Source organism: Artibeus jamaicensis, unplaced genomic scaffold (assembly GCF_021234435.1).
Source record: "Artibeus jamaicensis isolate MK-2021 breed Jamaican fruit bat unplaced genomic scaffold, CSHL_Jam_final contig_490, whole genome shotgun sequence".
NCBI classification, from domain to species: domain Eukaryota; kingdom Metazoa; phylum Chordata; class Mammalia; order Chiroptera; family Phyllostomidae; genus Artibeus; species Artibeus jamaicensis.
In genome coordinates this window covers 13,914,596-13,927,571 of record NW_026521861.1, presented here as the reverse complement: position 1 = coordinate 13,927,571, position 12,976 = coordinate 13,914,596, and the positions used below count along the sequence as shown (strand labels likewise).

General features: G+C 38.4%; 1 protein-coding gene across 1 annotated transcript in view; it reads left to right on the top strand.

Annotated features, from left to right (window-relative positions):
- Positions 1-12,621, top strand: part of RAB11FIP2 (RAB11 family interacting protein 2) — a 40,009-nt gene extending 27,388 nt beyond the window's left edge. The window contains exons 4-5 of the mRNA XM_037132876.2: positions 2,467-2,512; positions 8,390-12,621. Of these exons, the coding sequence (XP_036988771.2) occupies positions 2,467-2,512; positions 8,390-8,617 (274 nt within the window). The 3' untranslated portion in view covers positions 8,618-12,621. The remainder of the gene's footprint in view (positions 1-2,466; positions 2,513-8,389) is intronic.
- Positions 12,622-12,976: the final 355 nt, after the last annotated feature.

Here is a 12,976-nt window from a genome sequence, read left to right as displayed (position 1 = left end):
CCCTGTTGTCCAGCGATAACACTGCTGCCCTGTGGCCAGGCTGTGCCCCGTGTCTTCAGTGTCCTCTGTCTCTGGCCTGCCAGCTGATCCTTCATGTCATTGACAACCCTACCTTTTCCTCGACCAGTCGTCATGGTAGAGCACGTCTTCCTCCAAGTGGTCAGAACGTCTCACTCTCAAGAGCGTCGTCCCGACCTCCCCCCGGTGCAGCTGGACTGCGCGCTTGCCCCCCCACCAGGGGAGGCGCTCTTTCTGATTAATCCACGTGTCCTGTGTGTGCACAGTGCAGCCCATGCTCACTGTGCGCAGGGATGGAGGCCAGGGCTGCGTGTCACAGACGGGAAGACAGATGCCAGAGCCAGACACGCCCACCAGCACCAGTGGGGTGACGCCAGCAAGCTACCACGCCGCTTCGTGGCTCATTCCTTATTCCGGAAATGAAGATCTTACCTGCTTCCAGGGCCATAAAGATGAAAAGAGTTAATTTGGGGAAAATGTTTTGAACAGTCTAAGTATGTTGTAAATGTTTATTACATAAAATAAATGATTGAACCCGTGCTGTCTGCCATGTACCGTGCTACGTGTTTTACGTGTTGTGAACTAATTTAATCTTCACTGTTGCCTCGTATGGTAGATACTGTTGCCATCCCCACTTTACAGATGAACGAGCCCAGACAGTGGAAGTTAAGTAACTTGCTCAAGGTCACACAGCAAGTACAGGGCAGAACCAGGATTTGAATGCACACTTCCTGGTACCAGGGCCCTCAACACCTCTCTGCTGGTAACCATCGTGTCTGTGAAACCTGAGTGTCAGTCACTTTGTCCTAGAGATTATCACAGTCAGATGGAGGGAGATGCAGCAGAATGGGTTTCCTGGCTGTTGGAGAACAGCGAGCCGTGAGATAATGGCGAAAGGAGAGATTGGTCCCCCCGGCCCCAGGTGCTGACCGCCTGGATGGAGAATGTGAGAGAATGGGAACCACATGTGTGAGCAGCTGCTCCCCTGGCGCCCTGGGCCGAGGTGTACTCTGTGATAATGTCTTTTTGGATTTTGTTTTTGTTGTTTGCGTTTAAGCCACTGTTTTTGTCTGGCTCTTGAGACCTTGCTGGTGCAGCAATCTAGCCCGGGACCATACGGAACACAGTAAAAATGGCGAGACACAGGGAAGGAGAACGCATCAGCTGCCTCTGCCCATACATAGTGCATTCTAGGTATTCAAAACGTGTTTCATTCCCTTCTGCCGCGTCGCCCAGCTATACTGAAGTCTTAGCTGGAAAAGGTCAGCCGCCAGTTCAGAGAGCTCGCACTGCAAATCTTAGCCATAACGCACGAAGCCTGGGATATCAGAGAGATTCTTCTGAGGTGGCTGTACATGGCATGTATGCTTTGTAGATTTACAGCTTGGGACATGTACCTGCAATAATAGATTATTTTCCAGACCTCATATCTAGTATCCAGACTTTTTGCGTGCACAGTCAGAAGTTTTAAAAGTGAATTTCTTCAAAGGATTCCAATTATTTAGCTGATAAAGCACAGATAATGTAAAAAAAAATTTTTACTGTTAAGTCTTTGGAGGAGGTATAAAAAGGTTCCTAGGACAGAAATGCTTTGTAGAGGTTATAATGGCTAATACTCTTAAGTGCAGGGTAAAAATTAAACTTGAATCGCAATGATGAAATGTTTACTCATCAGATGGCTTTGAAGTTTAGCTTCTTTTTTGGTTGCGGCCCCTCCTAATGGACTTGTTTCGCGGAAGAAAATGATTACAGCCCTCAGCTGTGATGTTTCTGTACTCTCTCTGGAGAGGAAATCCATTTTTTTTTTTTTTTTTGGTCCATTTGGGTGTTTGCATTTTGAAGACCAGCTACTTAGAAATCACATTCATTACAGAGATGGTTCTGACCACTGTGAATGTGTTCTCACTGATAGGCTAGTGTTTAAAAGGTACTTTTTCTAGTACCTATAGAATTTTTTGAAAAGTTTGCTTTAACTCTGTTATGCTACAATCTTTCCAACTTAAATTTATTCTTCATCATTTTATATCAGGAGGCCTAAGGTGAGTGTGTGCGTGTAAAATGAATAATAGCGTTACAAAACTGAGTTTTGGGAGATAGCTCAATGGGTAAAATGCTTATGTTTAAAGCTATGCAGAAACTACATATTTAGAGGTACAATTCTTCAGTTCTGATAATAACTAAGGGGTTTTTCTTCAAAGTTTAAAAATTGTAGTGGCTTTAGAATGTTGAGTAGGTACTGGTTTTCTTCTAAACCCTGGATGAAATTCCACTCATCTGGGTGATTTCCACTCATTCTAAATCACTCAGATAAGTGGAAATTGTTACTGAAATGTTGGTTAACAATTAGAAATTGTTACTGAAATGTTGGTTAACAATGTTCTGTTTTTCGTCCCTCCCATGTGGACTATGCTACATTTTTAACATTTGTGTTTGTCTTTTGTTGCTCAGTTTTCCTATGAACCCGACAAGCAGTGAAGACCTCAGGAAAATTCCGGTAAGTTGTGGAGGGGTGTAGAGGACAACCGAAAAACAAACCACAAGTCAGCCTCTGTCCAGCGTCCATTTCTAAAAAGGCCTCCAGCTCCTCGAACCCTTCAGTTACCTGCAGGTCATAGCTCAGCGTGGTCATTTGAGGAGAAAGAAGAAAAGCGAAATTTAGTCTTTATTTTCAATATAAGATAGGTTGTGACTTCCATACAATTTCTGGAAGTTCCGGTAAACGTAATTGTAATTGACAACTGCTTAGAGTTTACACATTTTGTTTGCAGACTCTTTTCAAATAAATAGGGAAGCTGTACATCAAGGTCAGAATTATAGTTATGAAATAAGAGCATGTGGAGAAAACGAACATTTTTGTTGTTACTGGGACAAAGACTGAAGAAGGACTAAAACTCTTTGTTAATATTCAACAATAAGAAAAGCATCCTGGCAAGAGATCCCGTTAACCGTGAAAGTATCTGAAAGAACCTGTAGACCGCTTTACCTTGCTCATCAGAACAAAACCATGTACATTAACAGGCTTGCTAGCCACCGGCTAAATTAGCTCATGCCTTTGGTAAGGCTTGTTCAGGTGTCTCGACTTCTTTTTTGTTGTTACTTGAAGTCCAGGTTTGTGTCTGTTCAGCGTTCCACTGCATCTTGTCAATTCTAAATGTATTGAACCTAGGGAAGAGGCTACTTTACAAAAACTTGGGCACATGTTCTTGGTAGAAAACCAAACTCTCACTGAATAACAGAAATAGAGCCTTTATTCCAAGATGCTGGCGGTTGCCGTTTGAACCATCTGTCCTTAAAGTGTGTGATCCAGATGTATAATAAGAATTTTTTAAAGCAGTAAGATGTCACAGTTTTCTATAATGAGATATGCCCAGAATAAACCATGGTAGTGTATAAACCATTCTAAATGTAGTTATTTCTTTTAAATTGTAGAAAACATAGAAGCAGAGGCCTTTGTATTGTGTTTTTGCTGCTTTATGTAAATGGTTTGTAAGTTTTTATGTTTCATAAATACTCAAGTCTTTATAATATGGCAGTCTGGCGAGAAATGTCAGAATGTATGAAGTCAGCCTTTGATCAGGTAGTAAAATGAATTCTATCAGGCGATTACTTAATCTCAAACAAAATGCAACATCAAAAAATCGATTTAATGTGCAGCGATTGTTTATTAAGTAACCTTAATTACAATTTCTATGTGCTTGTAAATGTACTTTTCCAAATCTCGTAATTTATTTCTGTAAAAGCATCCTTAGAATTCTTTAAAGAAATAAAATGTGAAAATTGTTTTAGTTAAAGGATTTAAAGGTGATAAAAGAATCCTTGATGTGTGATTATTTTTCTCCGGAATACTAACTATTCTAAATGACAGTTAAAGGATTACTAGGTGTTGTTAATTTACTGCAAGAGACAATTAAGAGGAGAAAGCTCATCCTCATACTGATCGTTTTAGAGGAAAAGTATTTGAACGATTTTTATGTTGAAGATTATAAGATGTTTGAAGTCATTTACATTAAGTTCTCCCATAATAGCCATCCACCAAGTTATTTTTCCCCCTTCTGGACATAGTATTTTGTAATTAAGTTCGTATGTCTTACATGCTAGTGCCAACACCTGTCGGTGAGAGCGCAGTGTTTAAACAGGACCAGTAGCCAGTTGAAAGGGCAGTGCGAGCTCTTTACGGCCTAATTAAGGACTGAAAGGGAGATGAAGGGAGTAGGACAAAAGATGTGAAAGTAGCTGAGATGATATTCCCAGAGCAAAGTTCCTCATTAGAACAATAATGAGATGGTCACAGAATGCCAGGCCTTCATTTTATCTCTCTCTCCCCTCCAGTTGCCTTGGATGTCAGTTAGTACCCCACCAATATTTGGTTACCAGGACAACCTTTCTTTAAATCTTCAGTTATTTTGAGTCCCGATAATTTGCTTTTGTTCCAATTTAAATATTGTAAAAAACATATCCATTTCCTGATGTAAGAGGCTAGGCTGTGTATAAAGTAACAACAGATCCCTGGTCGCGCTCAAAGGCCCCTGCACAGCTGTGTTGTTTAAAGTTCTGATTAGAGAACTTCATGTCATAATTCCATATTCTCTCCCTAATTTCTTGTACCTGCGTATGAAAATTTTTAACAGAGGTTGGGTGTGATTGAAAAAGGGTTGGTTGTGAAAGGGGAAGAGAGAAGAAAGATTTATATCACGTTCCAGTGTGAAAAGACACCTTAAAAACACATGTGCTATGGAAAAGGCTGCAGGGAAGAGCGCTGAGGACTTAGGGACCACTGTAGGTTGAGTCTTTACCAGTGTGGAAATTTCTCAGTTTTAGAAGTTTTTCCAGTAATAGTATTAAAAAATATTTTTTGAAAAAAATCAATTTTTATGTTTGCCTGAGAGTTTCCCTCTTTAAGCAAAATAATTTTTTGTGACCAGAAAATGTTTGAGTTTCCTGTTGTATATATTAATTGATATTACTCTTTATTATTTTATTTAGAATTATATCAGTAAACAAGGATAGATGTTTATCAATCTGAGAATCTCTTGCCTAATATTAAAAGGTTTACATGATTTTCAAATACAGGATAAAATCTGGAACTAAGCATAAAATTGTTTTTAATTACATTATATTCTTTTTTAGAATTTAGTTTATAGTATATGTATTTCTAAGATGTTTTTCTGCCTAGAAACTTCATGCAGAAATTTGGGGTAAAATTTTTACATAAAAGAACAAATGGAAAATGTATTGAAAAGGTCAGAAATGTATTTTCAGGAAATCTGTCTATAGTAGTGTAGACGTAATATTACTGATGTCTAATACATAAGTATTAGACAGTTGTAGGGGAAAAATAAGCCAAAGAGTGGATCTGTGTTTTTCAAATTGTGACTGTAAAGTGTCAAACAATATTCCAGGATAATGATTATTTTCAGATTAAATTGTTCAACTGATTTATATCATGGCATGAAATTTAGACTATGTCAAAATAAGATTTTTTTGACATCTTCCTTCCTCATTGTCTTTAGAGAAATGTTAAGGTTTTTTTTAGCTGTGTTATCTGGTAGTGCTGGTGTGCAGTGCTAAAGTGATTTTCTGTGCTCACTGCGGACTTAGTTTGGAGAAGTCAGTTTATATATGTATAATTTAATTAAGATTAGTGAGACTCATACATGCTATTCTTACGTCAAATGAGGAGAAAAACATAAAAGTCAACCAGTCAGTAATGAATCCCATTTACTCTAATGTCAGTAATTCCTGCAATTTTCGTAAGAATTCCTATTTTTCATTAAATGTTTTATTAGAAAAATGAAACCGCATCAGTTGGATGGTGCCACTTTTATAAAATGCAGTTGAGAAAACTTGGTGCATAGACCAGGAGATATTAGAGATAAAAGGGACCTTGGAGACTATCTCATTTATCAAATAAGGAAAGCGAGGCCTAGGTTGGTTTCTGTCTTGGACTTGTGCAGAATCACTCAGGTTAAAGTGAGACACATTAGCTTATTTTTAATAAATTAAAAAAATATACTTACCTGTATTGTATGTCTTGTCTTCTATAGAAACCTGCTTAATATAATATTTATACAGAGTGGAGGGGAATGAAGGGGGGAATAGAACAACTGTGATGGCATAATTAATAAAATATATTTTTAAAAAAGAATATTTAGAATAGATATTTAGAATATATTCTTATATTTAGAATAAATATAAGAATAATAAGAATGCGGTTAGGGAATTATAATAATGTCTATATCCCCAAACTACTCATGACCAATTAAACACACGGAGAGTATGGGTGCTGAGAATTAATCTCTAAAAGGATTAGTTGATCCAAGAGGGAAGAGAGCAGAGAGTGAATCCACACTGTGTCCAGGGTCTTCCTTCCAGTGCTGCAGAGCGACAGACACTCTGAAATGTTTTTAGGGACAGAGGTAGTGCATAAGGTTGTATCCATTCCCAGTTTCCAATGCTGAAACCAAGTAAGTTCTTACAAATGCACATCACAGAATTTAAACCCACTTCCTTTAGCGTTCTCTGTCTTCATTCGTTGATCTGGTGGAGGGTCTTATTAAGTCTCCTCTGCAATGTTCCAACAGCTTTATAACTAATCTCAGTCCCTCCAAATGATCTTACCCACTGCTGCCATTTTAATTTTCCTAAAACTTAGCTTTAATCATTTCCTTCTTGTCTTTGGACACCTTCAATGCCCTCCTTTTTCCCACAGCAGTAAGTCTACAGGTCCTTAGTAATGGCATTGAACATCCTTGATGGTCTGCCTGGAACCCACCGTTTCAGCCTTTCTCTGCTCCCTGCCCTGAACCTTAGTTTCCAGCCACGCTCCGCTGATGACCTGTGTGATCACTGTGCCTGAAACCTCGTTTCTTCCTTTGAACACGCGGAGCCGACCGTTTGAGATGCCCATGAAACGTTTCTGCCTGGTGCGAGCAGTGGCTTCTCCACCAAACCCGAGAGATCCTATGGGGGTGGAAAGGTTTCTCCACCCTGAATTTTTTTCATTGTCCTGGAGAAGACAGTGTGGTCTGATAACCCGAGCAACACCTTGTCTGTGCCGGCAAAGCCGTGCGTGGTGCCTGGGGCAGGAGAGGACAAGAGTTACACCTTGGGTTTACTAGTGAAAACTTCTGGACACATAGCAGATTAACGTAGACCCTGAAAATGGGTAAAGACACATTTAATTCCTATTTTTAAAAAAAGGAAGAAAAATGGCCTTTCTGCATTTATTGGTTCTTGTTCTCCATCCCCACTGTTTACAGTACATACTTTTAATCTGAAAGAGTAAGAGCAATTTCCGCAGTATTTTAGTTTATTTTTCTTAAAGCCAAATGGAAATGTTTTGAAGGAAAGTGATGAAAACCATTTTAAGTTGTTGAGTTTAGTAATAGAACTGCATAAGAAAAGGCATTAAAATGCTATTTTATATTTGGCCATTATATTTTACATAATGGAAAACCTAATTACTGTACACTGTAAACAGATGTCATTATTTTTAGTACATTCCTGAAAAATATATTTTTATTGTTAAAATGTTGTGTAATGAACACGAATTAAATCAGTGCCTTTTTTGTTCTTTTTTGTTTATATTTACGTTTATGTAAACAGAATTTTCATCCATAGAATAAATTTTACAAAATAAGTCAATAGTGACATGGAAGACAATGTAGATAATATACTAATCCTAAATATCAGCATTATCACAGTTGAACTCTGAGTTTCCTGATAACCAGGGCAAAAAGGGAAATAAGACAAAATATATAGGCATTAGTACTATGAGGAGGAAATGAACTAGCTACTCGAGGGAGAAAAAGCTGTTTGCCCCTAAATTAAAGCAGGAGTTCCTTGAATGGGAGCTTCTTATAAGGAAGCCTGTTGCTTCAAGTCTGAGTGCCTTCAGCATTTCATAGCGAGAAGCAGGTTTGGTATTGCCGCTTCTGGTAACCTTCTCCAGTCAAAAGGGGTAACGTTAAATGACAGTTCAATGGAAGTGATTTCATGAGAACGATATCCAAATGTGTAGTTTTCAGTAGCTTTCTATAGTTCCTCCAAGTTCATTCTCAGAGATCTTTAGGGGTGTTTTAGTTATATTTATTATAGAACATTGTATCTTAAATCTTAAGTTATATGTCAATTCCTTGTTTTAGGAAGTTGTCCGCATTCTAAGAAAGGATTGTAGGAGAGTTCAGAGTTATAATAAAGAGTTGGGTGCGTCTGACCGAGTGCCGGCCTCAGCACGGACCAACCGTCCAAGGATAGAGGGGACACTTGACCAGGGCTTGAAAAACCAAAAGTTGAAGTTCAGAGTGATTCCGATTTTGTTCCTGGCACTGTATCTACTAAAGTGACACTCTGTGTGTGTGTCCTGTTCTAGGACAGCAACCCTTTCGATGCCACTGCGGGGTACCGCAGCCTGACCTATGAGGAGGTGCTCCAGGAGCTCGTGAAGCACAAAGAGCTGCTGAGGAGGAAGGACACCCACATCCGGGAACTCGAGGACTACATCGACAACCTCCTGGTGAGGGTGATGGAGGAGACGCCCAGTATTCTCCGGGTGCCCTACGAACCATCCAGGAAGGCCGGCAAGTTCTCCAACAGTTAAAGAGCCAGTTGTACCCTGCTTACAGTTAGAGGGGAAAGAAGGGAAGAAAGAGAAAGAAAGCAAAGGACAGGGAAAAAAAGAAAGAAAGACTTGTTACCAAAAGGGACTACGCTTCCAGATTTCATCACATGCTCTTCTCCATTGTGAAAAGGTGTTTTACCTGCAAATACCAGCAGGGACTATCAAGAGAGACCTTTGAAGTGAGCTATGTAATTTAAACTTTTAAAGTTTAAAAGTGAAAATGGGCCAGCTTCTCGATCAGTAAGCAGTTCCTAGGACTCCCTTAGGTGCTGGAGCCAGCCTGTGTCTCCCCCATAGGCCTAGGAATGTCTTCAAAGGTACATGAATTATTCCTCAGGAATATATTTCTCATCAGTTGATATGTGGCAATTGATACTGTGGTTGGTTTCCCAGCATTCAGTTTGTTGACAGTTTAGCTGCAGGAATACTGCTCATTATAAACACTACTTTAAAAAAAAACTTCATGTTTTATATACACATATACGTACATGAATATAAGCTTACGTATATTCGTATATAAAATACGTGGATATACCTCACATATACATGTGTTTTTAGGACACTTAAGAACAACTGGTTGCCTCTCAAATTAGGATGCCAGTTCTGAACTTGAAATCGTGCGTGCGTGGTTGACGCACAGCAGACCCCCATCACTACGACAGTATTATGGTTGGTGCCAGGGAGGTTGCTTCAGTCACTCCAGACGCCGTGAACCTTGGTTTTGAAATGGGCTGCTGCTCTGGCCACTCCTGCATCAGATGTTTGCTCTTCCTCCAAAAGTAACGCTCCAAAAGTCCTTTTTTAACTTTACTAACTTCACAGCAGCATGGATTTCTTGAATTCATTTTTTATCTTAACATTTGAGTTTTCTCGAAGCTCTAAGCAGAAGATAAGCTAATGTAATTTGTTTTGTTGAGATTCTGAATGCCTATAAATCACTCGCAAAGAAAATATTAAGAAGTTCAAGCTGAAGATAATTTGGTGGGGGAGTAGGTGATCGTCTGATGCCTGATAATCCAAAGCAGTGGGCAAACTCTGGGAATAAAGCATTAGGCTCGGTTTCCAGTTACATAAATAATAGAACAGATGGTTGCATTTGGGTCTTGAACCAAAATACCAGTCACTAAAGGAGGACTGAGCTTGCAGGCGAGATCTGGACTAGCATGAGGTTACACATTATTCCTCACCGACCCTTTTAAGAACTGATTTATCACAAAATTATGTGTTGGCTTTTAAAAATCAGTCTGCAGCCCCCCAAAATGTTGATTGCCTCTATGAGTTATCTTTATATATTTGTACAAAATTAGTCTGAAATTTAGAGTGAAAAACACTGGTTATAAAAACATTACTAATTACTACTTTTTACCTTAAAAATCTAAAATACTTGCCATGAAACAGCGAATCTGTCTTTTCTGAACTTAAAATGAAAACATTCCTGTATGTGGAGACATGTATTTCTCAGTCTTTTAATGAAGTGTATTTTTGTCTAATACGTGTCCCTACTAAGACTTCGTTGAAAGTTAAATACAAAGCAGATACCAGAGTTTTGCTCATTTTAATGGTTTGAATTGTATAATAGTTGGTAAGCTTATATTCAGTGTATAAGCTAAAATCCCTTGTTACTTATATTTTCTGAGTTTTTTTTAGTTTTCCTGTATGTAAGAGCGTACATTTTGAAATTATGAAAATTTTCCCCAAATACAAAACTAATTTTTTGAAATGAAGAAACGAAGAAGGAAAAACAGCTTTACCAACTTTCCCTTCTTACGTGTTTCTCTAATAAACCTCCGAGTCTGGTGTAGAGTTTTATTTTCCCATTTGAAGTCTTAATTACTTTTTTAAATGGTGCCATTTTTAACATTTATTAAATATGAAAAAATTCTTAGCATTTATTTTTTCTGTTGTTAGTATGATTGAAGCTTGTTTTATACTTTTTTAAAAAAAATACCAAAATCCATGTGTTTTTAGTAGGATGACAGATTATTTGCAGAGATTTTAATATGCTTTGGCCAAATTTTCTCTTTATAGAATGAACCGGGATGTTGGTTTTGTGTTGGGGGTATGTTTTATGTGAAAGAGCTCATTAAAAAGTATGGTTCAAGTAACTGCTGTTCTTTTTATGAGGAAATTCATTTTTAAGGAGACATTCTTTGCTTATATAAAAATTGTTAAGAATGAGACTTATCCACATGTGAGCAATTTAGTTATAAGTGACCCAATAGTTGTATCTTTAAATCTGAGACAAGAATTATATTGAAAATGCAATCTGCATTTATCACTGCCTAAAAATGTTCTATTTGGATGTTTACGAAGTTTCACTCATGACCTAGAAGACAACGTATTATATATATTTTCGTAGTTTGTGAATGTAAGAAACTGAAAACCAGGATGTGAAAATCAGTCAGCTCCCCAGTAAACATATCAGTGTTTCCTGCGTTTGGGCAGAAGTGCAAACAGAGTATTTTTATTTCCTAACATCCCAGAAGAGACGACAGAAAGGTCACTTTAGTTTGTTTTTCCAAAATGTAACTTTTAAGTATTAATGGCGTATTTTGTTAGTAGCTTAGAAATGCAAATAAAATATAGGTACTCATTAAATAATGCACAGCACTATAGGCTTATAAATGGATTTTATTTATGCTTAGAAATGCATGCTCAAAAATACTTTCACACCAGTAAGAGGATTTTTTTTTTTAAATCACAGAATTGATGCTTATCTCAAACCTAAGTTAATATACTTCTGTTATTAAAGTATTTCTATTATTTTACAACCAGTTTCCGTCCCAGCTTTGAAATTCAGTTTTGAAAGTACTGAACATACTATATACTGTTTTTCCACCGAGGCTTCCATTTCATTTGCTGACTCCCAGGGTCCTGTCTCAGCATTGTACATAGAGTGACGCGTCCCCATTCATGAGAAACGCTCACGTGTTGCTTTTGGCTGCTGTGTTCTGCGTTGAGCCTGGTTCTGCCATGCCCCCACGAATGTAGTGTTATCCATAGATTATACATAACCACGTCTATTGCTTTTGGCAGCAAATGAAGATGTCGTTGTAATTTTCCAGCTGTGAAAATGTTGCCTTGTATTTAAAAGGGTTTCATGGCTGGAAACCTCAGTAAAACGCAGCTCATTAGTGACAGCCCTGCCTGCCTCCCCCCCCCCCCCCCCCCCCCCGTCCACCACCCCCACCAGGGTGCTTGTTCTTTAGCAAGGAGAATGTGAGAAGAAAAGGACTGTCTTCAATATATCTAGTACCTGTTACACTAGAGCTTTTATTTGCCTCTGGAGCTTTCCAGGAAAAGCTACCTACCTTGGATGTGTAAGCGGAGCTGAAACTTTGATGTCCGTGCACTCACGTGTCTCATCCATGTGCTAGGTGTCACTGGGGCGTGTGTAAGTGAACGTGGAGCATGCTCGACCTCTTTGAAGTGGGAGGTGAAGGATCGCAGCGCCGCTGGTTGGGGAGGTAGATGCGGGGGTCTGTCAGCACACAGTGGAGGGCCCCCATTCTCACAGATTTTTAACTTCGCTAATCCACACACAGTTATTGGAAGTATTTAATATGCAATAGGTAGCACCTTAACTAATTAACCTGCATCTGAAGGGTTTTCTGTTGTGTTTAATAAGCAGTGTAGCAACTCTCCAAGCAGTAAGCTAGAGTTGTTGTTTTATTTCATTTCTATGCCAAAAACCCACCTTTACCATGGAATCGAAGTCTGTAACAAATGATCCATTGGGCCTGTTAATCTTTGAAGCTCCCAGATGGTTTGTATTTCCAGGTACAAAAAAATGCTGCAGATCTAGAAATGTATATATATTTAGCAGGTATTTGAAAGATACAAGCATTATTTATAACGGAAGAGTATTACACTTAAGTAAAATGCTCTAGTAACTTGTATACGTTTTTGCAGGTACAAACTCAAAAGTATGTAAGCATTGCATAATGTGACAATTATATAATTTATGTACTCTGATGCATGAATCAGACTTTTTATATAATATATATTGATTTATTATAGTTGATTAAAGTGTTTAATCTTAACTCAGTTGTCTGATTTCTTACTGCAGATAAAACACTGTGGCATATGCACTTACACATGAGTCCTCCTTGTCTTTTAAAAACACTGGCGATGCCTCTTGTTTGATGCATTGCAGCAGGTGTTCTGTAAGATCTACAAACTCCTTCACTGTGAAAAGAGTTCTGAAAACTCATTGAGAGGCGAATGTCTAAGTACCTTAGAGTGGATATTCTGCAGCAGTAGTGTGAATGCCCTCTGTATAAGACATCCCCTCGTAGGGATGGAACTATGGTTTGGTAGAGAATAACAAGTGAGTAT